We start from the raw sequence: 27,842 nt of genomic DNA, 5'->3' as shown, positions 1-27,842 counted from the left end.
TTTTTGATGAAAACATTCCAGGATTTTTTCACATATTATGGATTCCATTGGGACCCAAACGGTTCAAGGTCCAAATGACAGTTTCATTGCCGCTTCAAAGGGCTTTAAACGATACCAGACGATGAATAAGGGTCTTATCTAGCGAAACGATCGGTCATTTCAAAAATAAAATAAAAAGTTGACGTTTTATAAGCACAAATGTTCGGCTTGCTCTGTTCTGTGATGCGCGTTCGTGACGTCACGTAATACGCAATTACGTTGAAAAGGTCACGCTTGAAAAATTGAAGAAAATGTTCTTTTTGGCTTTTTAATATTAAAACACTCAGGATGCGCACACGAAATGGGCATTTTAAACGATAAACTGACACAAATACATTTGAAAATGTTTATATGGTCCTCCTTCCGCACATTTGTAAACACATCAAACTTGACCTTTTCAACGTAATTGCGTATTACGTGACGTCACGAACGCGCATCACAGAACAGAGCAAGGCGAACATTTGTGCTTATAAAACGTCAACTTTTTATTTTATTTTTGAAATGACCGATCGTTTCGCTAGATAAGACCCTTATTTATCGTCTGGTATCGTTTAAAGCCCTTTGAAGCGGCAATGAAACTGTCATTTGGACCTTGAACCGTTTGGGTCCCAATGGAATCCATAATATGTGGAAAAATCCTGGAATGTTTTCATCAAAAACCTTAATTTCTTTTCGACTGAAGAAAGAAAGACATGGACATCTTGGATGACATGGGGGTGAGTAAATTATCAGCAAAAGTTTTTTCAAAAGTGAACTTCTCCTTTAAGCCTTATCATTCTCGTAATTCTGACACTCAACGGGTTAAGCCAGCTGTTACTATTGCTGCTGTCCCTCTGGATAATTCTCAACCTTTTTCTGTAGGAGGGGAGGATGTGATTATACCTGGAGGCTGTGTTTTGCTTCCACGGTTAAAGAATTCAGAGACCCTTCAGAATCTAGATGCTTTGTTTTCACATTTGTTGGAGTTAAAAAGGTCAGAATTGATAGAGTTGTTGTTTGATTTTCCTAGTTTGTTTGCAGATGTGCCCACCCGTACGCATCTGATCCAGCATGATGTGGATGTGGGAGATGCGCGACCTATTCGTCAGCGTTTTTACAGGGTTCCTATCAATAAGTGGAATGTGCTGGAGTCAGAGGTTCAGTATATGCTTGAGAATGAGATCGCTGTTCCTTCATGCTCCAGTTGGGCTTCACCATGCTTGTTGGTAAAAAAGCCGGATTCTACTTATAGATTTTGCACTGATTACCGCAAGTTAAACGCTATTACTAAACCTGACGCTTTTCCACTTCCTCGAATGGAGGATTGTGTGGATCAGGTGGGCTCTGCGAAGTTTGTAAGCAAACTAGACCTTCTAAAGGGATACTGGCAAGTGCCTTTAACTCCCAGAGCTCAAGAGATAACTTCATTTATTACACCATCCGGGTTATATTCATACTCTGTTATGAGTTTCGGTTTGAGAAATGCACCCGCAACCTTCTAGAGATTGATGAATAAAGTGGTATTCGGCCTGGAGGGTTGTGCGGTGTATTTGGATGATGTTATTGTATTTAGTGATACATGGGAACAACATCTGGTACATCTTCGTGCGCTTCTGCTGCACTTGGCTGAGGCATGTCTTACAGTTAACTTGGCAAAGTGTGAATTTGCCAAGGGTACTGTCAGATATTTGGGAAAAGAAGTTGGAAAGGGCGAGGTGCGTCCTGTTCAAGCCAAAGTTGCAGCTATTCAACAATTTCCTCCATCAACAAAGAAGGAGCTGATGCGTTTTTTAGGGATGGTCGGGTATTACCGGGGTTTTTGCCCAAATTTTCCAACTGTTGTTTCTCCACTCACTGATCTGCTTAAGAATGCAGTCAACTTTGTTTGGAGTGCAAATTGTCAGACGGCTTTTGAACATGTTAAACTGTTATTAACTATTGCTCCTGTTTTAGCTGCCCCTAGGCTGGATAAGCTATTTAAGATGCAAGTAGATGCAAGCCAGATTGGTGCTGGAGCTGTTCTATTACAAACTGGTGAGAGTGGACTCGACCATCCTGTAAGTTTCTTTTCTCGTAAGTTTAATACTTACCAAATGAACTATTCTGTAATAGAGAAGGAAGCATTATCCTTAATTTGGGCTCTTCAGCATTTTGATGTATACGTGGGTGGCGGATTACCTGTGGAGGTTTATTCTGATCATAACCCTCTAACGTTTTTACACTCTCTACAGCCCCCGAGTCAGCGGTTAATGCGCTGGATTCTCTTTTTGCAGCCTTACAGTTTAACTGTAAAACACATCAAGGGAACTGATAACGTAGTGGCAGATGCGTTATCTCGTGTTCCTGTCTAGATCGAGTAGTGTACTGTAAGGCAAGGCAAGGCAAGTTTATTTATATAGCACATTTCATACACAATGGCAATTCAAAGTGCTTTACATAGAAGAAATTAAAATAATAAAAAGAAATAAGAATAATTAAAACAGTTTAGAAAAATAAAAAATAAAATACAGTACAAACAGTCGGACGAACATTGGCACAGTGCTCATTCAGTAAATGCATAGTTAAACAGATGTGTTTTGAGTCTGGATTTGAATGTGACTACAGTAGGAGCACATCTGATCTCCTCTGGAAGCTGGTTCCAGCTGCGGCTGGCATAATAGCTAAAAGCAGACTCGCCATGCTTAGAGTGAACCCTTGGTATTTCAAGCTGATATGATCCTAATGATCTGAGTGATCTGTTGGGTTTATATTCAGTGAGCATATCTGCAATGTATTGAGGTCCTAGGCCATTGAATGATTTATATACCAGTAATAATACTTTAAAATCAATCCTAAGTTTAACTGGGAGCCAGTGTAAAGACCTGAGGACTGGTGTGATATGTTCATATTTTCTGGTTCTGCTCAGAATCCTGGCGGCAGCGTTCTGTATGAGCTGCAACTGTCTGATGGTCTTTTTGGGAAGGCCAGTGAGGAGTCCATTACAATAATCCACCCTGCTGGTGATGAAAGCATGCACAAGTTTCTCTAAGTCTTGTCTGGAAACAAAGCATCTAATTCTTGCAATATTTTTCAGATGATAGTATGCTGATTTAGTTATTGCTTTGACATGACTACTGAAACTAAGCTCTGACTCTAGTGTCACTCCAAGATTCCTGACTTGATTTTTGGTTGTTTGACCCCTAGAGTGAAGGTATGCGTTCACCTTGAGAACTTCATCTTTGTTTCCAAACGCAATGACTTCAGTTTTGTCTTTGTTTAACTGAAGAAAGTTTTGACACATCCAACTGTTGACTTCATCAATGCATTGGCACAGGGAGTCAATGGGGCTATAATCGTTGGGCGATAGGGCTAAGTAGAGCTGTGTGTCGTCTGCATAGCTGTGGTAAGCAATTTGGTTATTTCTCATTATTTGGCTCATTGGGAGCATATACAGGTTGAACAGGAGTGGCGCAAGAATTGAGCCTTGAGGGACTCCGCATGTCATGGATGTCCACTCAGACTTATGGTCTCCTATACTCACATAATAACCTCTCCCATCTAAGTATGACCTGAACCATTTTAGGACTATCCCAGAAAGCCCCACCCAGTTTTCCAGCCTGTCCAGAAGTATGTTGTGATCGACAGTGTCAAATGCAGCACTGAGGTCGAGTAGTACCAGCACTGATAATTTGCCTGAGTCAGTATTTAAGCGAATATCGTTTATTATCTTTATGAGCGCTGTCTCTGTGCTGTGGTGCGGTCGGAAACCAGATTGAAAATTGTCAAAGTATCCATTCGAGCATAAGAATTTGTTCAGCTGATTGAAGACAACTTTTTCAATGATCTTACCTATGAAAGGAAGATTTGAGATTGGTCTATAGTTGCTTAATATGGTCTTATCCAGATTGCTCTTTTTCAGGAGGGGCTTGACAACTGCAGTTTTTAGGGAGTTTGGAAAACTCCCAGAGAGAAGTGAAGCATTTACCACTTCTAGAAGATCTGCTTCTAAACTGTTTAACACACTTTTGAAAAAAGATGTGGGAAGTGTGTCAAGAGCGCAGGTTGATGTTTTAAGGTGCTGTACGGTTTCTTCCAAAATTTTGCCATCAATTTCTTTGAAATCAGACATAGTAACTACTTTCTCAGGTGGTTTGATCTGTCTGACCCCAGCGCAACTCAAGGATGTGCTGATCACCTTTCTGATATTATTGATTTTGTCAGAGAAGAAGGAAGCAAACTCACTGCACTTGCTGTCTGAGAGCATTTCACTGGGAATCTGGCTTGGGGGGTTTGTCAGTCTCTCAACAGTAGCAAAAAGAGTGCGTGTGTTGTTTAAATTACTGTTTATAATATTTGAGAAGAAAGTCTGTCTAGCTTTGCCTAGTTCCATATTGAAAGCATGAAGGCTGTCTTTGTAGATGTTATAATGGACTACAAGTTTTGTCTTCCGCCACATGCGCTCTGCTTTTCTGCATTGTCTTTTCATATTTTGCACTGCTGTTGAGTTTCTCCAAGGTGCCTTTTGTCTGCCACTCTTCTTCCTGACTTTCACAGGAGCAATATCATCAATTACACCTTTAACTTTTGAGTTAAAAGAATCAAGGAGAAAATCAACAGAGTCAGCAGATATGCTTGGTGTTAAAGATATAGCCTTCATAAATAGTACACTAGTGTTCTCATTTAAGCATCTCTTCTTGACAGACACAGATCTGGCTTCAGTGGCAGGAGAGATCAATATATCAAAGAAAATACAGAAATGATCAGACAGTGCTACATCCTTAATAACAATCGATGAAATGTTTAGACCCTTACTGATAAGTAAATCTAAAGTGTGTCCACGATTGTGTGTGGGTCCATGTACATGCTGAGTCAGATCAAAAGTTTTTAAAACAGTTTTGATTTCTTTTGCCATATTATTTTCTGCATTATCTATATGGATGTTAAAATCTCCAGCAATGGCAAAACAGTCAAACTCTGAGGTAATTGTTGATAACAGTTCTGTAAAGTCCTCAGCAAAGGCTGGAGAGTATTTTGGAGGCCTGTAAATAATGAAAAGTAAAATGCGTGGAGCACTTTTTAACACAATACCCAGATATTCGAAAGACAAGTAATTCCCAAATGATATTTGCTTACATTGATAGATATCTTTAAAAAGAGCAGCTAGACCCCCACCTCTCTTAACAGCTCTGCAGACACTCATAAAAGTAAAGTTAGGAGGGGCTGTTTCATTGAGGATTGTTGCACTGCAGCTGGCTTCTAGCCAGGTTTCATTTAGAAGCATAAAATCCAGGTTGTTTGTGGTTATTAAGTCGTTGACTAGAAGTGATTTATTTTTAAGTGAGCGAATGTTTAAAAGAGCTAACTTAACAGACTTACTTTTCCCCACAGCAATATTAGTTTGACGTGTAATAGGCACCAGATTAGTTGGGTTTGCTGTACGGCTATTGAAGGCCTTAGACTTTCTATCATGTAATAGAACAGCAATAGAGAAAGATACAGGCACACTGGGTTCCCGCTTGTTTTGTAAACATTTGAGAAAGTTACTGTTATCAAAACGGGGACCCGACACATATCACTGAGAGCTTTGAGCAGTTGTTTTTGGTTCACCTCGAGCAGAAGGAGGAGGGTGTGGGCCCTGGCGTTGTGGCAGAGGCCGAAGAGCTCTCACAGGAGGAGGGGGAGGGCGAGCTGGGCCCGCAGGCTTTGGTGGTAGTGGTGCCTGTCTTTTTTTAGTTGGTATCTGGGGGCTTGCAGCAAAAGAGTGGGATAGTCTGGTTCCAGCATGCACCAGTTCTTCCATTCTCTGTGAGAAGCACAGTAGTGGCGTTGCAGGGGAGAGGGAGAGAGTGTCTGGTGAAAGGGGCTGTTGCTCTGGTGTTATAGGAGGCTGTAATATGCTGTCCTGGCTTCCCTGGCTGTTTTCCAGGAAGTCGTCCTTGGGTGCTGAATCTTCAAGCAGTTCTGATATGGCTATCTGTGGTGAGCTCTGTGTGCAGGGCTCAGCTGAGATTGTGTCCGTGAGCAGAGGTTGTTGTGGCGGAGTGGTGTTATCATGTCCATTTTGCTGCTGAAGTGAAGTCCCGTGGTCATTCATACTGTGTCCAGGTGTGTGTGTGCCGTTCAGATTGAGTGGATTGGCACAAACCGCAGAAGGATGATTTAGGGAGAAGTAGATATTGTCCTTTAACACTCTTGAACCAAGTTTGTTTGGGTGATTGCCATCCCGATGAAACAGTTGTCGTTGACTCCAGAAAAGATTGAAATTGTCAATGAAGTTCACTGCTTTTATATTGCAGGTTTTTTGCAGCCATGTATTTAGCCCAAGCAACCGTGAAAACCTGTTTGTTCCTCTTGCTGGTAGTGGTCCACTGATGAATGTTTGAACTTTCAGTCTTTTAAGTGTTTCAAAAAGTTTATTGAAATCCTTCTTAAGGAGTTCTGACTGCTCTTTATGAATATCATTCTTCCCCACATGTATGATGAGTCGATTAGCAGTCTTATGTTTCATCAGAATGTTCTGAAGTTCCCTGTTTATATCAGAAGTTGTTGCTTGTGGAAGGCAGCATGTAGTTGTATCCCTGCTGCTAATGTTTCTGATTATGGAGTCCCCCACTATCAGAGTCCTGGGCTCGGCTGTGCTCTGAGCTGAGTGCCGCTGTCTGCTCGACCTTGAGCGCCAGTTAGCATCAGTGTTAGCTACTGGCCTATTCAGTCTGTGTTCGATCACATTCATCACATTTGTGGATTCCTCATTTACATTCATTAGTACTTCAAATCTGTTCTCAAGATGTATAGGCAGTGGTAGCAGACCAGTGTTTGCAATCCTAGTCAGAGCTGTATCTGGGGTAGAGGATGCTACTGCGGTAATATGTGATGCTCGTGACAATCTGATGTCTCGAGTGCCTTTGGGTTTAGCTCCCTGTTTGTGCCATCGATTAGTAAGTCGATCGGCTTGTTTCTCTACCTGTCGAGGAGTACTAGTTTCATGGGACTCACCGGTATGCTGAGGGTGTCCATGACGAAGCTCTGTTGTGTGCTCCGTCTGGTTTGGTGGTCCCGTAAGTAACTTTGTTTCTAGAACTGCAATCCTTTGTAAAAGTCTGTGGCAGTTGGTGCAGCAAGTAGATTCCAGAAGAGGCATTTTCTCTCTTATCCTTGTAGGCAGTTGTGTTTTCCTTTCCCGGTATGTAAGCTGGTCGGGTAAAAGAATTCTCAGTTTTTGTAGTAATCCAAACTTTGTCGTATGAGCACTGTGCTGATTTGCTGAAGTTAAAATTAGGTGATAAAAGGAAATAAAATAAAGGAAATAAAATATAGAAAAAATAGGAGATAAAATGTAAAAGCGATAGAGCAAAACGCGGAGCAGTAAGCAAGAGCGTCCGAACAGTAGCTGAGCAGGAAGTAAGTGTAAGTGTTTGGACAGTTGTTACTATTTTTCGGTGCTCTCTTTTTGTTGCCTTAATATGCTTTCAGGATCCAGATTGCTGGGGATAAATTGAGTAGGCTAGGAGAATGGAGGTGACTGTGGAAAAAACTTGTTATACGGGAATCGGATCTCATAAAATAATGTTTTTTAAAGGAAAGTATGATTTGTTAATTTATTTTTATTTTTAGATTCTTTTTGAGAGGTTTTGAGGATCATCATAAGATATCGGATCTTTTAAGGGGGGGTGTGTGACGGTTCAATGAGTGGTTGTGCAGTGAGTGCTTGTGTGTTTGTCCCCGAGTTACAGGCTGATTGCTGGAGGTCGTGGCTTTACACCTGAACCAGATCATGGTACTTTAAAAGACACTGGGTCAAACAGAGTTAGACGATGGCTCGCTGGTGTTGTTGCGGCTCTGGAGGCTTCCAGAGAGCTGACAGGACGTGTGGGCTACGGGAGATCACAGCCGTTTCGGAGATCTGATGTGATATACTTTCCCCTGATGACAATACTTTGATTTGGACTTCTCGTTATGTTTGGTTGAACTGATATCACTTGAGCTGGCTACTTACATTTACTTACATTACACCCTGACTAACATTTATACTGATCTCTTGACATTTCATGTTTATTACTTTATTTAAATAAATCGTATTGTTTACGCAGCGGTTGTGTGGCGTCTCCCTTACTTTGTTGCGATATTTGAGAAGAATCGTAACATAACATAGACCTCAGCGGTTGGTTGTACAACAAAAAAAAAAATCATAAGCAAAACAACAGGGCCTAGACATCAGAGGTCCATATGCACAGAACTCCACAAAGAAAGATCTGTCAAGTAAAAACAAAACAAGACATAAATACAAAACAAACTAAATTCATATCTGAAATACAAACCCAAATAAACCACTTGATGCAAATCATGATGCAAATCCCACACAGCGTCATAAACATTCAAAATACACAATTCTTTGATTAACCCAATAATTATACATAAAATGTTATCAATTTGATGAACCTAACAATCTAACACACACACACACACACACACACACACACACACACACACACACACACACACACACACACACACACACACACACACACACACAACCACACACACAACCACACACACACACCTCTGCCGTAATCCAAGAGTGGAATAGACTGTGTGATACAGCTCGTTGCTATAGGCTAAACGCGGCATCCACAACTCGACAATAACCACATTAACCGCCCACGCGCTCACACTCTTGCATCGAGGATTTCCTACCTGCGTTTAACACAGAATAAACAATGTAAATAAACTAAACCTCTTTATACAAACTATTACAGCAAATGCCACACTCAAACCTCGCTATGGCGCTTTGGGGTCACAACACTGGAAGGAGACGGAAAAAGTCAAAACGTCAGGAAGTTATACCGTCTACTAACCTTTGAGCTATTTATAGAGCAAAATACATACACGCCCCACCCCGTATACAATCCTTATTCACTCTGTCACATTTAGTTCACTTTCTTTCTTTTAGTTTGGATTGTTTAATAAACAACGCTTGGCTGTTTCAAGATTCACCTCTCCTCTCCTTGTCTCCTTTGCTGGAACTGACTTAACAACACAGGATCAAGAAAAGTTTATGGATCTAGCTGCATTTATCCTATTTCTTTATGGAATTATACTGTTACACTTGTGTATGTTAGCTAATCTAATTATGTTATTAATGTTTAGTGGAGTTACAAGCGCTGGGGGAGCTGTTTAGAGAGTGTTTGCCCCAGCAGTGGTGATCTTCGAGCAGCCCCCTGAGTCTGCGCCAGTCACAAAAATAGTCCATTCCACCACGGACCTAGTTACCACTGATCCGAGTTAATATTTGGGGCTTGCTGGTTGGTTCCATCCAAACTCCTGGCTCCTTCATCTCCGCTGGTCCCACCTAGTTCCCTGCCTCTTTTGTCTCTGCAGGCACCAACCCCTCATCTGGCTCCACCTGGCTTATTTTCCCCACCCCCTCCACTTACTCAATCTGGTTCTCTGACTCCGCCCCCTCTTCTCTGACTCTGCCTCATCTGTTGGCCCTCCGGCTCCAATGGTGCAACCACAGTCGTTAGTCCATGTCATCCAGCCATAGTCAAGTAGGGTTGGGTATTGGTTGGTTTTTATCCGATACCAGTACCTACTCGGTATTTTTCAAACGGTTCCGGTGCTTAAACGGTTCTTAAACCGGTACTTAAGAAAACGAAACTGCACACACTTTATCAAAACAATTATATCTGTGTGTGTTTTCTGAATTTTTTTTTCTGATTAAATTAAAAATTGTGCTGATGTAGCCGAAAACACTTAAGTTAAGATAAAATTTTTGTCTTCTAATATTATTTATATATATTATATATCAATTATATTACATATTATGTATTATAGACTTTTACAAAACTATCTGACACTGAGCAGAAATATTTAACACACAAAGTATAGCCTCATATAAATATACTTGATATAGGCTACTTCATACTTGATATGCAAGATTTGCAGTTGGTATTAAAATACTAGACTTACCCGAAGAGGAACACTGCAGCTGAACTTGAACTTTAGTCAAGAATGTCAGAGGTTTTGGGTTCTAATCCGCATAGTTTTTTTAAACCGATAATGCTCATCAGTGGTTGTATATCAAGCAGGGACAATATGTTGTGATTTCACCAGAACGAATAGATATGAGGCGCCGTCTAGGGCTTAAATCGAACTTCATTCACGCACACATAAAACGCTTGCATACACATATACTAAGTAGTCACACATACATGTATACTGCTGAATGCTCCAACTATATGAAATGCACAACGTCACATCTAAAGTCGCTCACGCACACACACACAAACCGCGCACATACTCATCTGAGACGCGAGCACACACACACACACTATGGCAAGCCAAGAGGCTCAGAATACGCCATAGATGAATCGCGTTTAAAGCCAAACGCCGTAAAATACGGCGTTTTAAACCGTATTGGACGCCGTAAAATACGCCGTTGTAATTACAAACGCCGTAAAAGACGCGCGAAATACGTCAATGACGCCGTATTTGACGGCGTTTTAGTGTGCATGGAAAGCGCCGCTTTTTACGCCGTTCATCTCGCCATATGACGCCGTAAAAAACGCCGTTTTGGTTGCACAGAGCGCGCGCTATTTTACGGCGTTTTGCTTATAGTATAATGAGACACGCCCTCTGATTTCCACAGCCAGTAAGTTTGAACTGTTCTCTCCCAATCAATGATGAACTGAGTCAGACCAGACGAATTCAGCACGGATCATTTGTGGTAATCCAATTCGAATTCTTATGCTCGTATATGAGGAGTTATTAAACAAGGAAAAGAATCCAGGTCGTATTGGCTTAACTCGGCACATTTCCATCTAAGTGCTGAATAACAACATATTGATATAACCCATAGAATGCCCTATGAATTTGTGTGTTTTAAATAGGCCTATTTGAAAAAAAAATAAGACGAATGTATTTTTTGCTATTTCTAAAAAATGTGGCAGATTTGTTGGTAGGTATATAAGCTTCTCCTTCCAGAATTAAATAGTGTTCCGATTTTTGTAGGCTAATTAAATTCGTGTTTTATTCATATTATATTCATTAATAAAAATAACATAGCCTTGTTATTTCTTTCCCACATTTGAGTCATTATTCTTAAAAGAAATGTAAATTATGCTTGCAACAATAGCTGTAGGTTAATTGGCCTGGATGAGTGTGATTGGCCTAATATTGTGTCCCAGACCGGCATTAAATAATTCGTGAATATTTGTAAAAATTCGTGGCTTGAAAGAGTTGTAAAATTGACAGTTCTGTCGATGTTTTGCCCAGGCAGGGTTAGTTAAGTAAAACTAAAACTATTAAAAACATTGAAATGCTAATCGAAATAAACCTGAAATAAAGGAAAATATAACTATAAGTTGAAAAACTTAAACTAAACGGAAATGAGAAATGTTTTTTTTTTTTTTTTATCAACAAACTGAATTCATTTCGGGTTTTTTTTTGCTTCCACCTTCAACCGACGCGATCTTCCATTCATTAACCGACAAGATTATGTTAAATTAAAATTAAATTAAATTAGAATGAACAAGTGACTGTGACCCATTAAAAATAGGCCTACCAAAAATATTTTTTTTGTTTTAGCCAGCATGTAAAATAGCAGCAACAGAATAGGGGGATTCATCATCGTATTCACCTGTAGTGCTTCTGTGAACGGAGAAAAAACAGGATAACATCCATAACTCTATACTCTATCCATAATTCTGATACAATGTCTGAACAATCCGGCGACTCAAAACGGGGGTTGGAGGTAACAAAAAAAAAAAAAAAAAATTTACACTGCCTACGTAGCTTCTCTGCAGGGGCGGCGCCAGAGAATTTTTAACGCATGTGCTGAGGGGGTGCTAGATCATTGACAGGGGGAGCTGCGCAAAACTTGGCCACTAAATATTTAATATTCAGTTATTTTAATGATCACAATTAAAGTTTTATTAAATTGATCAAGCGCAACATTCAGCACAATCAAATAAAGATGTAGGCTATTATTAATAATAATGTTATATCAACATAATATCTCGTTATTTCGACATAATATGTGAAATATCTCGAAATAACGAGATATTATGTCGATACTACTGCTGTGTCCACCATGGTCTCCACATTCTTGATCAGCGGAAACGATTTTTGCTTGTTTGGGATCTGACTGGCCAGCGTATTTGAAAAATTTAAGCAAACTTTGCTGTTTTTTTGACATTTTTTTCCCTGAAACGATCGAGGCAAACAGCAATCTCAACTAGCACAACAAGCGGGCAAGTCATGTGTCACCCATGTTCACATGTTCCGGCTCAAATTTAAAAATGTGAAAATTCTATTCATTTTGCTTTATTGATTTGAATGATCTTTAATATTTTCTTTAATTTCAGTTTATTATTTAGCTTGGATTAATATTAATAATTAACATAAAATTAATAATTCCTTGGAAGCATACGAATTGGATTACCACAAATGATCCGTGCTGAATTCGTCTGGTCTGACTCAGTTCATCATTGATTGGGAGAGAACAGTTCAAACTTACTGGCTGTGGAAATCAGTGGGCGTGTCTCATTATACTATAAGCAAAACGCCGTAAATAGCGCGCGCTCTGTGCAACCAAAACGGCGTTTTTTACGGCGTCATATGGCGAGATGAACGGCGTAAAAAGCGGCGCTTTCCATGCACACTAAAACGCCGTCAAATACGGCGTCATTGACGTATTTCGCGCGTCTTTTACGGCGTTTGTAATTACAACGGCGTATTTTACGGCGTCCAATACGGTTTAAAACGCCGTATTTTACGGCGTTTGGCTTTAAACGCGATTCATCTATGGCGTATTTCTGAGCCTCTTGGCTTGCCATACACACACACACACACACACATAAACTCGCGCACATACTCATCTGAGACGCGAGCACACACACACAAACTCGCGCACATGCTCATCTGAGACGCGAGCACACACACACACACACACACACACAAACTCGCGCACATACTCATCTGAGACTCGAGCACACACACACACACAGAGGGGGCAGTCATGGCCTAGTGGTTAGGGAGTTGATCTGGTGACCCAAAGGTTGCTGGTTCGATTCCAGAACCGGTGGGAAATGACTGAGGTGCCCTTGAGCAAGGCACCTAACCCCTAATCGCTCCCCGGGCGCCACACAAAGGCTGCCCGCTGCTCTGGGTGTGTGGGGGGGCCAGTGCCCCCGTGTCACCAAGCTTGGCCCCCCCTCTGGCCCCCCTAAATTTGGAATCGTAAAATCACACCAAACAACTGCGCATTTTATCAGTTGCGGCGCCTTCATCTATAGGTTACACTGCAGCACGACGTATATTCACATCTAACGTTAACGCAGAGGAACGGGACACTGCAGTTCACAAAAGTTCATTATTTGCATGTGCTTTAAAGCCTTGCCGGTTAAACATGTCATTCGCTGCTGATGTGCTGTTCAAATATGCGCTTTACTGAGCGCGTACACTCGACGCGCACATGCACTAAAAGCCTGTTACTGGACTAAGTTATCTTTTGAGGCTTATATTGCGCTAATACTGTCAAATACAGACAATGTTTACATAAACAAAGTTGGTTATGTCTAAAGTGAAAGCAAACAGAGAAAATTAATTAAAATCTGCTTGTCATATGCGTGTATATTAGACGCGTCGCGTGCAGTCCTTAAAGAGACAGTAGCCCTAATAATAAACATGCTGCCGCTTGTCCTTAAAGAGATAGTTCACCCAAAACCAAACAGTTGCTGGTCCCCATTGACTTCCATACATAGTAGGAAAAAAAACAGAAGAAAGAAACTTATTCAGGTTTAAAACAACTTAAGAGAGAAAATATGACTTTGTTGGGGGATAACTATCCCTTTAATGTTAATAAAACAACAAAACACACAGAGGAAATCATTCACTGCTCTTGACTGAGAACTTTAAGTCTGTTGTGTTTTATTTTCATATTTGTTCATTTAATTACTTTCTCATACTGTTAAATACACCTATAGCTGAAAAAATAAAGCAGTTTATTTCATTTGTATATTAAGTTGTGTATGTGTAATATGTATCTCTGTTCTTAATTTTTAATAACAAAGAAAATAATGACAAAGATTTTTATCTTCGCCTTTGGCCTAAATGTCTGCCATTCTTTTTTATTTTATATTTTGTTACCTATAAGGCTTTGTTTTTAAAATAGGGACATTAGTTTGGCTGTAATGCTCAGTCACTTGCAAAATAGTAAAACCAACATGAAAAAAGAATCGTGATAAAATCGTGATTTTCCTGAAAAAAAAAAATCGTGATATGATATTATTGCCATATCGCCCACCCCAGGTGTAAAAAAGTGCCTAGATGTGCTTAGATGCTAAAAATGTGTTATTATTGATCATTATATCGCACTACAATTAAACATAATGAAACATTAATTTGAATTGAAATTGTTTAATTAGCTTAGCTAATATAATTTATTAGCTTTTTCTAGAGATTGCAGTCATACATGACATGGTGAAAAATGACTTGAAATAATACTGAAAATAGGTTAAGATGAATGTTAAAGGTGTGCCCCCTAAAAGCACAAGTGGCCCCTGCCTGGCCCCCCCAGTTACTGTGGTCTAGAACCGCCACTGAGCACACACACACACACACACACACACACACACACACACACACACACACACACAAACTCGCGCACATACTCATCTGAGACGCGAGCACGCACACACAAACTCTCCAAGCACATAACGTTACTCATATAGACGGCGCCTCATAAATAGATCGATCTCTGCAACGTATTGAAGCGCGCGTCCGAGACGAGTGCAGTGTGCACTCACAAGAGAAAAGAATTTAGCGCTAGATCGTCTCTTATTTAACAAACGAACGAAATGAATGCTCTGCTGGTTAACTGGAGATGTTTTGTTATTGGATCATTCGTGCCGCGAGATGTTTTATAGGGGGGGGTGAAAAAAGTCAGGCACCGAAATCAGGCACCGAAAGTTTCATTCTTATTCGGTCTGGTTACTACCGTTTACGTCGGAACCGGTTCCCTATTGGAACCGGGTTTCGGTACCCAACCCTATAGTCAAGGGACTTTGGGCCTCATAACCATCTGATTCCATCACCTTAGCTTGTTGAATTGTCAGCTCCACCATGACTTGTAGCTCCCTCGACTCCACCGTGGTCCGTCAGCACTGTGACACCACCGGGGTCCCTCATCCCTCCAGCTCCACCTGGTCAGGAGTCACTCTGCTTTCGCTATGGACTTCTGGGCCTTCGGCTAAACCTCAGCCCTCCATCCCTTCATCTCCACCAGGCTTCTCCTTCCGGCTCCTTCCTCTATCCCATTGGCTCCGCCTCAGTCTTCCAAGACCCCAGCTCCACGTCGGTCCCCCAACCGTCCGATTCTGCCTTGGTTCTCTAAGCCTGCGATGTTGCCCTTGTCCTTCATCCCTCCGCCTTCGGCCTGGTCTTCAATCTACCTGAATCCTCCTTGGTCAACAACAGTGAGGGCTCCGCAGTGGATTTTTAAACCTTCACCGTTGTCAAGAGAGGGGGATTCAGCCAATTTCGCCGTTGCCTCCTTCGCCAGTCCCTCAATGGTTCCTTCCTCCATTGGCTCCTCCTTGGTTTCTCCCTTCACCATTTCCTCCTTATGAATAGTAATTTGACCAATTTCAACTCTATAGAACCACCACCAGTTAAAAAAATCACTTTTCAAATGGTTATAACTTTTGAACCATTTGATCTAGAAAAATGAAACTTATTACACCTGATTCCTCTTCATGCTGATCACATTCAACATTTTACATTAAGACTCCGCCCATTACAGTAGTGGCCATTTTGAAAAGTAGAGTATTCAGTGGTTTTGCTACTTCTCCTTCAAATTTTGCCAAATTCTTACGAAAATTGGCTAAGGTGATCTTTGGACCGAGTCGCGCAAAGACAACTGTACAGAAATTTTTTTTTTTCATCTTTGTTAAAAAAAATTATGATGTCGCAAACTTAACAATGCCGACCCGAAATTGGTTCAGAGGCTGTATCTCAGCTACACCTGGATCAATCTCTTCAATATCAATATCTTTTTTTGGGAGTGGGAGGTGGGTGGGTCCTCCAATCGGGATTTCACCTAGGGTGCCAAGCAAATTGAAAAAACTGAAGCAAATGAAAAGGTTTTTCGCTATTCCTCATACAAATTTTGTCAAATTTTGTCCAAAATCTGTTCAGATGATCTTTGGACCGAGCCGCACAATAATGACTGATCAGTTTGTCCACTGAAATTTTGTCCATTCTTTCTTATCTGGTCATAAGCTAGGTTACTGGCTAAGTTAGCTTAGCATGCTAACCAGTTAACATGCTAACTGATGTATTTGTGTTCTCATTCTTCGCTTGAAATCTCTATGGTAACGTGTCAATTGTGTGTCTGTGGCGCACCAGTATAAAACTGTTGAGTTTGAGGGTTCGAGTCCCATGTGAACCATACCCAGACAGTAAGAGGTACTTTGGCAAAAAAAAAAAATATGCAGGAGTTGCTTCTGTTCCAGGCATTGTGTCTTTCTAAGAATGTTCTTATCTGAAACTTTTAAATACGACACGCAGTGCATTTATGTACAAATTGTTGAGAGTTGATTCTCAGTTGAACTACTAAACTTCGGCATTTGTGTGAACACCTGTCTTTTCAGTGGCGTAACGAGATGAGCGACAGACACTTGACTTGGAGATTGTGTTTTCGATTCCTGTGTGGTGCAACTTTATACAATTAAATGTAATGTTGTGTAATTGGATTCCTTTATTATCCTGGTAAGTGTTGAACTAATCTTTCTTCCCTTTGGATTAGAAATAAGTGTGTTTCTATACATTCTGTGTTCATTCTCGTCTGAACTTCTGTTAATTTTGAGTTCATTCTCATCTCTATTTCTCAATAAGTAATGCTTTACATATATATATATATATATATATATATAATCTTAAAATATATTGTTTGAGTGTGGGGGGTGGTTGGTTCCTCCAATCGAGATTTTACTTAGGGTTTCACCTAGAAACGGCACTGTTGTGTGTACTGTTGTCATTTTGCCTTCAACAACTCAAGTCTCTGTAAAATAAAAGTGTTTGAGTGTATGAGTAGAATGCTGTGTCAAGCAAAAGACTATAACTTTGAAGAATGTTTAATCAAATCCAATATGTAGCAAGTGTTAAACCATGTGAATTATGCAATGTTCAAAAGGTTCCTAATAAAAAATATATATATTTCCAGACAAGCCAAAAACAGCCACAAGGGCTTGGCCCTGAATTGCTGCTTGCAGCTATATTTTCTAGTTTGTTTTTATGGGTGCTCATTGATCATGTTAACCTGTGTCTTGTTTAGTCCCTTGTTTTCTTGTATATTTAAGCCTTCAGTTGGATTCTGTTCTTTGTCCTATATTGTCTTTGATATATTTATCAAAGCTATTGCGTTTTTGCTCTGTGTTAGTTTGCCTTTGTTTTAGTTTGGATTGTTTAACCACGTTGGGCTGCTTCAAGATCCACCTCTCCTCTCCTTGCCTTCTTCGCTGGAGCCGACATGAGACTAATCTTTGACTATTGTAATAACTTTGTTAAACACATAAAAAATTTGATATTTTGTTCATTTTGTAAATATTTAGTGAGTTTTTAATCTCTGACTTCTTTATTGTTAGTCTTTTTCACAAAATACTGAATGACCTGAACGATGCATCAACCATTAAATTATACCCTTTAAGTCTTCAGTTTATTATGAACATTTTCATTCATCATGTTGCAAATGTTTTAGTTCCAATTACAAATGTACTGTCATAAAAATGCTTTATTGGTGTTTCAGTTGTTATTCTTTCAAATAATGATAATCATTTAGACTATCGTTAAATCTAAATAAAAAATTTTTAATAGATGTATTGTGCTTGTTTATATTCATAACCATTGTGTTCCTTGTTCATTATGTGTGAGTTTCACCTCTCCTCTTGCAGTTGCAAAATGGTGGCTCTACTGTGTCTACCAACAGAGTGAACCATGCTTAAACCACCCATAGAAGTTTTAGTACTATCTTAGTCATACTGTTTTATAATCTTGTACAAATTATTATAAGTTGTTATTAGAGTGTGTTGGCTTTATGTGAGTTTGCTGATGTTACTGCAGTTATCTGGCAATTTACTGTCATGTTTAACTTGGTTAATAAAGTAATGATGATGGTGAGGTGTTAAGTGTTGAAAAAAAGTGTGTACAATGTGGTCAGAGCAAACTTGACTTCCTCTGCTGTCTGGTTCAGAGCTGCAGACTTCATCATACATGTGTGGAGGGAACCAGGTTTCATTAGATTCAATGGTTTTATTCAACCAGTAACATGAGGATCATTCAGCTTCAGCTCTGTGAGTTTATAACATTATATAAATATATGTTCATGCGCTTTACCATAAATTGTTTCTTGTTAAATGTTCACAGTGGTTTTTAAGCAGCTAATTAAAAATTAATTGTGATGCATGTTTATTTATTTTTATCTTATAGATGTATTAATCTGTTGTCGAGCTGCAGTCTCAGATCAACTCACTGATTTAGGATCAAATGTGACCATAAACTGTGATCTTGATGAAAATGAGGTTTATTGGATTTTACTGAAAACACCAGATCCTCCAACAGTGATTCTACGGTCAACCTCAACTCCAACAGCGCCTTTTTACTCAAATAAAACATTCAGAAAGAAATATTCACTGCAATTTAATCATCATCTGTTTATTTATAATGTAACCGCTGATGAATTAGGAGTTTATTACTGTATGAACACACGCACACCTCCAAAACTCAGCAACAGCACCAGACTGCACTTCAATGGTGAGTTCATTTACTATTCCATATTGATAATCACTATGAATATTTTCTATTACTTATTTAAACATTTGTAATTCACTACTTCAGTTTTCGGAGCACCTATTTAAACATAAGCAGTTAATGGTAACTCCACAAAAAGTTGAATATGTTATATATTTACCTACAGTACAAAATTGCAGTCATTGTGCTTCAGACTATCAGCTGTTGTTACTGTAACAGATTATGAACACTTTCATTACAGAATCAACTCAAATAACTGAGTGTCACAATCATACAGCGCTGGAGTTTATTGATCAGAATCAGACACAATGGCAGATTATTATCATCATATCTGCTCTGATGAACGGGCTTCTGCTCATTGTGCTGATCGGTGAGATATTAATGCTCTTCTCCATAGACAGTTAAAGTTAATAGTGTAAATTGTTTATTTAGGCTTTTGACTTATTTTGACTTATTTTGGCATTTTAATTGACTTTATTATATATATATATATATGTATGTATATTAAGAAAAATAATACAACCTTTAGTTAATATTGAATCTGAATTCATTGTTCTGTTTTTAGGACTGGTAAAGGTTTTGGTTGTTGGAAACAGAAGGCCAGCAGAAGAATCACAACTCAACACTGATCTACAGCAGACGCGAGTTATAGAGGAGCGTCAGGACCAGTTACAGGTAAGAATTCATTAATGAAGCTCTTGATAATAATGTAGGATTCATTCTGACCTTTTACTCCAACAGCATGCTATCATTTGTTTGATGAAACAATAACTTTGATCCATGGACAGCTATAGTTTATATTGTTTTCTTCATTGCTGTTTCAGTATGCTGAGGTGGATTTTTCCAAGCTGCGTAGAAACTTTCGGTCCAGTCAAGTCAACAGCACCTATGCTGCACTAAAGCCGGCGAAATCATGAACGTATGAGTATGATGGACTGCTTATTTTGTTCACTGTTTCTTGAACCTCTAACCACAAACTGTTTGGCAGATCTCATAATAGATATTACCCACATTTACCACCATAACATTCTTCAGATCAGGGGTTTTGAAATGCAAAGCCTGCCGAGGATCCACTGGAAAGTTAAGAGAGGAAAATGACAAAAGAAAATAAGTTAAAATTGACCTAATTTTATGTGCTATGATTTATCACTGCATCATTTATTTTGTAAAAAAAAAAGTGAACAGGATAATTTAAATGTGCAAAGGTTTAACTCCTGGGGTTTATCAAAAAATGTGCTTGCAAATGAATAGTATAAATATTTTCTGTATGGAAAAGCATTGTCCTTATATTTTAAATGAACTCCATTATTTTAAACTGATACTCCAAAAAGTATAAATAAAATAAAATAATATATATATATATTATTTTATTTATACTTTTTGGAGTATCAGTTTAAACTGTCTTTAATACATTCCGTTTTTAGACATCATTAAATTCACAGTTGGGTTTACAAATTGTTTCCAATTGTTAGGTTTCCAATTTGTTTTAACGACATATATAAATAGCACATTAATAGTATAAAATGACAATATCTTAAATGTGAAAATTTGCCCAGACTTTTATGAAAACATCCTTATGCTGACAACACAATTCAGTTAATTCAGTCTTCTTATAAAGTTGTTTCTTTATATTAAATAAATAAATATATATTTTTATGTATAAGCTTTTGTGCATTTTTTATTTATTTTTTTGTCAGATATATGAATAATAAATAGCCTGAAAAATCTGCAATACTGAAAGTTGTTTAGTCGGGTCTCTCTGGTAATGATATTATAATTACTCATGAAAACAGCATTTTATTCAATAATAAGTCAATCAAATTTCAACATGACTTTAAATAATGTCACTATTGATAAATTAGGATGTTATGATCGTATGAACACAGACACTTCAAAAAATCATTGTCAGATTCATTAGTAAAATTAATAATACATAAAGTAAAAAAACAAGAAAAAACAAGAAAAACAAAGTCTTAAGTTCTTAGGAAATGTCACACCTCTGGATCACTTCTGTTGTAATGTTATTGATGTCATATTTGTATATTAGATATATTTATGTATATGTATACGCACGCACAATGCGATTTGTCAGTTTGCCAAACAACTGACTTCATTTTCAACTGAACTCAACTGAAGTGTTAAACCAAAACCAGAAGTTTGTTCCACTGGTTTGGTCACTAGACAACCAATCACAAACAGGGCCTCTTACCTTTGTCTAGAGTGGGGTTTAACCTTAAACCCAGTGCAGTGTTTTTTCCAGTACTAATGTATCTCAGTTCTCACAGTTGTCTAAACCTCAAATGGAAAAAAAAACACCATTATGTTAGATTATATTTGTTTAGGTCTACACAGTGAACATTTAGTGCTTGTCAAGTGTGTTAATGCATGTAAAGCACCTTCATGCCTAATACTGAAGTTTATATTGCTATTAACATCCTAAATTAATACTGCATCTGTGAAAGCAGCTTCACGTTAATCTATGGTCATTCTCAAATGTACGTTTCATTCATACTCTACGCCAGAGAAAGTTTCATGCAGAAAGTTTACAATGAGACTCGTAGGAGTAATAAAACTCATGACATATGGGCAAAGACATCCAGCTACCACTGTAGCGGAATAAAATGCAGATGGAGACATTTTGACTGATTAAACCTGAAGAAAATGAACACACTATTGCAACAGTATATGGTTTATCTGTGATCTTCAAGCCATCTCGGGTATTTTCATAAAGATAAATGATGTTTTATTAACAAAGTTCGGGAGGAGAACGTTCAAATGATCTACCCAATCAGCATGAGGCCTATAAATACATAGCCGACTGGTTGCCATTAAGGCCACATCCACACGAAGCCAGAGTTTTCCCTATCCGAAAAAATAACATATTATTTATACATAGCCTAAATATTAAACTAAATACATTTTCTTTAATGGCTACAACATGTAGGCCTACAGTACAGAGTAATTTAATGTCAGAGTGGAATTTGAGCGAACGCCGTTTTACCGGTGATCATGTGGGGCAGGGGAGCATTTTTTGAATAATAATCAAATAATTCCCAGCAATTGTCGAATATAATTTTAGCTTGAAACGCCCATCCCTACAAAATACGAAATGTCTTAATCAGACAACAGACAAGCATCTTAGCATAAGAAAGAAAATATAAATAGGCCTAAATAAAGAAGTAAAAAAATGTTTAAAAAAAATTTAAATAAAAATACATTCAAGTAAATAATAAATAAAGAAATAAAAGAGGCTCAGTAGCTTCTGCAGCACGAACACAAGCATGTAGTCGGCAACTGTTGTTGCTGTGACTTAGCGGTGTCTGACTAGTTGACACTTGGTGTGATGACATCATCGTTTCACAAAATACACGGATTGGCCGTACACACGAAAACGCAAGGGTGGCGTTTTCAGATTTATCCACCTTGGGACCCGGTTTAAAAAAAATAGCGGTTTCAGTCTCCGAAATGCCGGATCCGTCTGGACGAAACGCCAATACGATACAAAATTTGTACGGATACAGCTAAACGCGTCTCCGTGTGGACAGGGCCTAAGTGTAGTTTTGTCTTTTGTATGAAATGGTGTGATTCTTCTAAATAAATAAATAAATAAATCAAGTTAAGATGAATTTGACTGATTGCATTTTTTTTTTTCAGCATTTCTATAGATATCGCGATATATCACTATTGTGAATTCTTTTGGCCACTCATGGGACTCATGCTTTCAAAGCTAGCTCGCTATTGCTAGCCGCTCTGAAATGGCCTAGCATACCTTTGACATCTCATGTTCATGATGAGTGGGGAAAAAAAAACAGCCCCAAGTGTCTTCCACCAGAAGTCCTGGTTCACTTAATAATGTCAGTTTATTAACTGTATCAAGTACAAATCAAATTACATTTAGTAACATATATACATAATGTCATATATATTCTGAAGTGTTTCTCTGAAGATTATCTTACTGTTCTGTGACCTCATCATGTTTTTGGCTGTAGAAGAGAGAAACTGCACAGCATTAGTGCATTAAATAAATTATATGACTCAAATTCCAGTGATTATTGTCTGAAGTTGCTGTTTTCATATTGAGCACCTTTGTGTGTTGATGTAAAAGCATATGGATCTGTGATTTTAGTTTGTAGGCTATAGGTCTAGCAGTCTATCTTATTCTTCTTCTTCTAGCTTTAGCTTTAGCTTCATCTTCTTCTTCTTCTTCTTCTTCTTCTAGCTTCTAGCTCTAACTTAGTTAAGAGTATGTTTGTTAGACTCTCAGTGGCTTAATATCACATGAAAAGTTAAATAAAAAAAATATTTATTAAGATATAGCCTATAATCAAAGAAACCTCAACTGATGACTGGACCAGATCTTTTTAAATAAGCTGTGAGGCTGAGACTCACAGATCTGAGGCTGTAAGATCATTCTGTAACCCAGATTTATTTCCTCTATGCAGTTCTCTGAACTTCTCTTTCTGACTGGAAACACCACAGAGCTGTAATCGACACCTTAACCACACAGAGAACAAGCTCAACTCACACTCACAGCAGTTTGATTCATTCATTCTTTTATAAGATTAGATGAACATTGTAGATGTTGATATAAAAGTAGAAGTAGAACAACTTCTAGAAGTAGAAGAATAACTAAGCTGCTCCTTTTCATTACACAGATCGTATGGCTTCTGTTTTTGGACATTGGCCGGTAGTCTTGTCTATGTGTTTCAGAGCTCCTCTGCTGTCCTCTGCAGGTCATTCATAATAGATCCAAGTATATCACACAGGTGAGGATTGAAGTGAAGGTTTGTGGATTTTGATGATTTTGGATTTTGGTGGTAAGCGTTTTCTCAAAAGGCATAAAAGAGAGACCAATAAAGAGACAAAGCAAACGAAACTGTCTTTTTTTTTTCTTTTCTTTTTTTTACAGGTATGATTTATCATATAGATCTACTCATATGGAGTGTCTAGGGTTTCTAACAGTTATTAAAAGTGATAAACAAGTAAATTATAGAGGATAGGGGGTCCAGTGGACTACCCCTATTCCATTTTTCTTATTCCCTGTAACCAGTCTGTGTCGGTCAGCTCAATAGTGCGAGTGTTAGTTAACATTCCATTGTTCAGTGGGCTATTTTTATATTTACTTCTCACATCCTCCACCAGTTCTAGCACCAGCACTCCTCTCTCACAAGGTCTTCCTCCTTCAATGATTGACTCACCCTGGAACTACAATTCCCAGAATCCTTTGCTTCCCACCATCTTCTCCCACGCATGTTCCCATTTCACCTCATTATTATCACCTTATTAGTGTACTTATACTGTACTCATCTACATTAATTTGGAAACATTTAAAATGGTGTTTTCATTTCAAAATGTTCTCCGTCCACACTAGCGTTTTCAAGTTATTCGTCCATACTAAAATATTGGAAAATGCTAAAATCATTTTACTGTGCAAGCATAAAACACAATAAAAGCTCACTGAGATGGTGATGAGATAAGACCAGAAATACTCAGTTTCTCACTGTATTTTTCTGGCACGATCTTTTTATCAGCAAAATATTTCACCAATTCAGGCCCAACTTCATTCTGACGTAGGACGGAAAGAGCTCCCTCCTTCATGGAACGGAGGTTACAATAGTAACCTATATCTATCAGAACAATATGCATCACATGACTAAACATACGTCATTGTTTTCAAATAGACCTACCTCTGTTTTCACAGTCCACAAAGATTCATTTTTTCAAATTATTCCACAAGTCAAAAACACCATCTCAATGTGGACGAAAGTCCAAAACATAGAGAAATTAAAGATGCATTTTCAAATGTTCGTGTTGGCATATTCTCGGTCTCAATTTTCTTTCCAATTCACCTTGCACCTTGTTGTTTTTCTATTCTGGCCCTGTCCCAAATGGCACACTTCATGCACGCTTTTGTGCATTAGAGACTGTAGGGTGTCCCATTTGACATTTTGGGCCCTATCATACAGTTGACGCAATGCAGCACCAGGTGCGACACAAGGTTTATTTGCTACTTTCAGCCTGATGCAGTTATCATTTTCCCGTCCTGCACCACGTTGTTTAAATAGCAAATGCATTTGCGCAAACGAGGTGTGTTCAGACGCATTGTTGGCTCGTTGCTACATGGCGGAATTTGCAAACGGAAAGACTGAACGAGACGTTCAGTCTTTCCGTTTGCAAATTCCGCCATGTAAATAGCGAATCCGCCATGGTGCGAGCGCAACTGGCTTTTAAAGGGAATGGGAGATGAGACTCTGATTGGTTTATTGCACATTACGCCCAAAACACACCCATTACTCATTACTTAGAATAGGGACAACCCTTTTAGACCATGCACTGGGTGCGCCGACCATTTTTCCCGTCGTTAAACAAAAGTAGATTCAGACTCTGGAGGTAAACTCTGATAAATGTCCTAAGTGCACTTGCGCCTTGCGCTCTAGACCAGGGATGGGCAACTTCGGTCCTGGAGGTCCACTGTCCTACAGAGTTTAGCTCCAACCCGGAAAAAATCACCTGCCTGTAATTTTCTAGTAATCCTGAGGACCTTGATTAGCTTGTTCAGGTGTGTTTGATTAGGGTTGAAGCTAAACTCTGTAGGACAGTGGCCCTCCAGGACCGAAGTTGCCCATCCCTGATTTAGACCATGCGCTTAGATCGTTAAAATAGGGCCCTTTAGGTTTCAGAAGGGTGCTCACGAGCGCCCCCTTTGTGGTCGATGTGTGCTCTCGATGCGTACAACTTTGCTGTTTTTTTCTTAAAGTCCCCCTGTAGTCAATAATTGTATCCCTTAAAACTCATCTTTAATCACCATAATGACATATTTAAGAGTTGTTTTTTTTTTTTGTAGAAAGGCATATAGTTCATCATAACATTGTAATATACATCATACACCCGCTATATTGCTAAATCTACCTGATTTTTCATATCAACAAAACATTATAGCAGGATAACCTGGCTTCCCTCGAGACTCTCCTGATTCACAGCAGTTAATGATATGCTAAAGCCCGCCGATACATTCACATGATTGGTCGTTTGTGATGTCAGAAACACCTGTGTTTTTGAGACAGTCTTTGGTTCACTGCAGTTTTAAGGAGAAAATACCCAGCAATAATGTTGAATTATGCATATGCACATTTTGTCTTAAAGCATATTAAAAACACCACATAGACATACAAACAACATTAAAAACTTGATTTTCACCACAGGGGGACTTTAACAGAAACCATGCGAGAGTCATATTGAAATTGAAATGTTTCTAATGGGATTTGTTTGACTGAGTCATTTATGAGAAAACATTTACTTTTAATGAAAATCGCACAACTTGTAACATGCAAATGATCCAAACGCTGTTTCATCCACACAGTTTATTGGGTCTTGAATATAAAGATCATCCACATACAATGAGACAATGAGACACAAGGTTCTTTGCTCCTCTGAATATCTGAGAATACTGAAGGTTCTAGGCAGCAACATTTTACATTCTCATGAAGCTCTAACATCCATTTTCAAGGACAGGCATATATTATAACTTGTAGTTATAACAAATAAACATTTAGTGATGAATCTTGTTCTCTTCTGACTTCAGTCTGCAGATCTGCACAGCGGATCTATGTTCTACAGAGGTAAACATTTACACAATTTCTTTCTCTGTTCTTTGTTCTTCCGAAGGGAAAAGGGCAGATACAATTATTTTATTTTATTTGATTTGATTTAAGAAAAATATGATAAAACCGGCTATAAGTATAATACTACAGATAATACAATGGTAACCCAGAGCAAATGTGATGATGTCACTCTTTGGTTTCCTTGATGAATTGCTGTTGATTCTGCAACAAAAAAAGTGAAGAAAAACAACATTACTGAACTGTGTTAAAGACAACAGATCCGTCTATAATTCTTATTCAAACATTACTAGTGAATGACAAATTTTTAATAATATTTTTAACAACGTTTCACACACCGATGATGATCAGCTGTACAGTGGGTTGTTCAGATGAGTGTGAGATGTAGCAGATGTATTTTCCTGCATCAGTGTATTGAAGATTGATGAGTTTGATGGAGTAGTTTCCTCTCTCATACTCTAATGGGAAAGTTTCGGCTCTGTTCTTGTACTGATGTTCTTGTTCTGATACTGAATCTTCACCCTTGACTATATCATACACAAACTTGCTGCCGTTGTGTCTCCAGTGTACATTAATGTCTTGAAGTTGATGATCATGTTTAGTGGAAGAACACGGCAGGAGAACAGAACCACCAATAACAGCCTCTACTGTTTCCTGCAGAGACACTGCAACAACACAAACTGTAAACACAATTTATTCATTTATACATGTGGCATGTAGTACCTTTTTGTTTTGTGCTCACCTTCACTTATCAGCACTGAAAATACACAGATGAAGCAGCATCTGCAAACAGAAATAGAAATAGAGCAGCTTTTTAAACAATTGTACAAAGCTTGCATACACAAACAATAATACAAATCATAAAAAAAACTCAAACATCAGCAAAAAGTCTTATGAAGAGCATGTGGCTCGAAATGTTTTTTTTTTTTTTTTAGCAATACAAAAGTTACTTATTAATCAGGTTATCCATTTGAACAGTTTTGAGGTTAAATAATTATTTTTATTAGTATTTTAAATTAGATTTGGTTTTATTTGAGCCAGAGTTTAGTTGGGCACGTGTCATGAGAAAACAGTGTGAAGCATGCAGTGAATGAAGAATCTGTAGTTGACCGTAACCCTTCTGCTAAAACTGTAAACCTACACAATTTACCACTATTAACTAAAACTACCAAGAAGACAATGCAAAATGCTAACAACTAAATCAAAATAATAGTTACAGCAGATAAACCATGCAGAAAAAAAAAAAACGTATAATAATTAATGAACCAATTCATGTTTAATAGATTAACAACACTTAAAAGATTCCCTTTTAATTACAGTTGATATAAAGCATTTGACAACCTAAACACATGCAGGCCAAACACGAACACGATCAACAACATCAGACATTCATTGTTTAGAAGTATGACTCGTGTTTGT

At 38.4% G+C, this 27,842-nt stretch overlaps 3 protein-coding genes across 5 annotated transcripts in view; 1 reads left to right on the top strand and 2 right to left on the bottom strand.

The window, feature by feature from the left end:
- The window catches only part of LOC309475517 (uncharacterized protein), a 174,914-nt gene extending 153,283 nt beyond the window's left edge, over positions 1-21,631 (top strand). The window contains exons 1-5 of one of the 2 annotated variants that reach the window (XM_082138343.1): positions 18,154-18,347; positions 18,484-18,807; positions 19,046-19,174; positions 19,370-19,479; positions 19,629-21,631. In XM_082138343.1, coding sequence (XP_081994469.1) covers positions 18,323-18,347; positions 18,484-18,807; positions 19,046-19,174; positions 19,370-19,479; positions 19,629-19,721 — 681 coding nt within the window. In that variant the 5' untranslated portion in view covers positions 18,154-18,322 and the 3' untranslated portion in view covers positions 19,722-21,631. Of the gene's footprint in view, positions 1-18,153; positions 18,348-18,483; positions 18,808-19,045; positions 19,175-19,369; positions 19,480-19,628 lie in introns of those variants that run through there. The other variant, XM_082138342.1, reaches the window with a different exon arrangement.
- LOC309475523 (CD276 antigen homolog) overlaps positions 1-27,842 on the bottom strand; it is a 61,253-nt gene that overhangs the window by 33,021 nt on the left and 390 nt on the right. The window lies entirely within an intron of this gene.
- The window catches only part of LOC309475527 (ICOS ligand-like), a 104,707-nt gene continuing 103,015 nt past the window's right edge, over positions 26,151-27,842 (bottom strand). Inside the window, exons 7-8 of the transcript XR_014197696.1 lie at positions 26,762-27,088; positions 26,151-26,627 (exon numbers count right to left, since the gene is read on the bottom strand). The gene's annotated coding sequence lies outside the window, so the exon portion shown is untranslated. The remainder of the gene's footprint in view (positions 26,628-26,761; positions 27,089-27,842) is intronic.

The sequence above is a fragment of the Leuciscus leuciscus genome, assembly GCF_965113295.1.
Source record: "Leuciscus leuciscus genome assembly, chromosome: 15".
In the NCBI taxonomy this organism is placed as follows: domain Eukaryota; kingdom Metazoa; phylum Chordata; class Actinopteri; order Cypriniformes; family Leuciscidae; genus Leuciscus; species Leuciscus leuciscus.
This window is presented reverse-complemented; position numbering and strand designations above follow the sequence as displayed.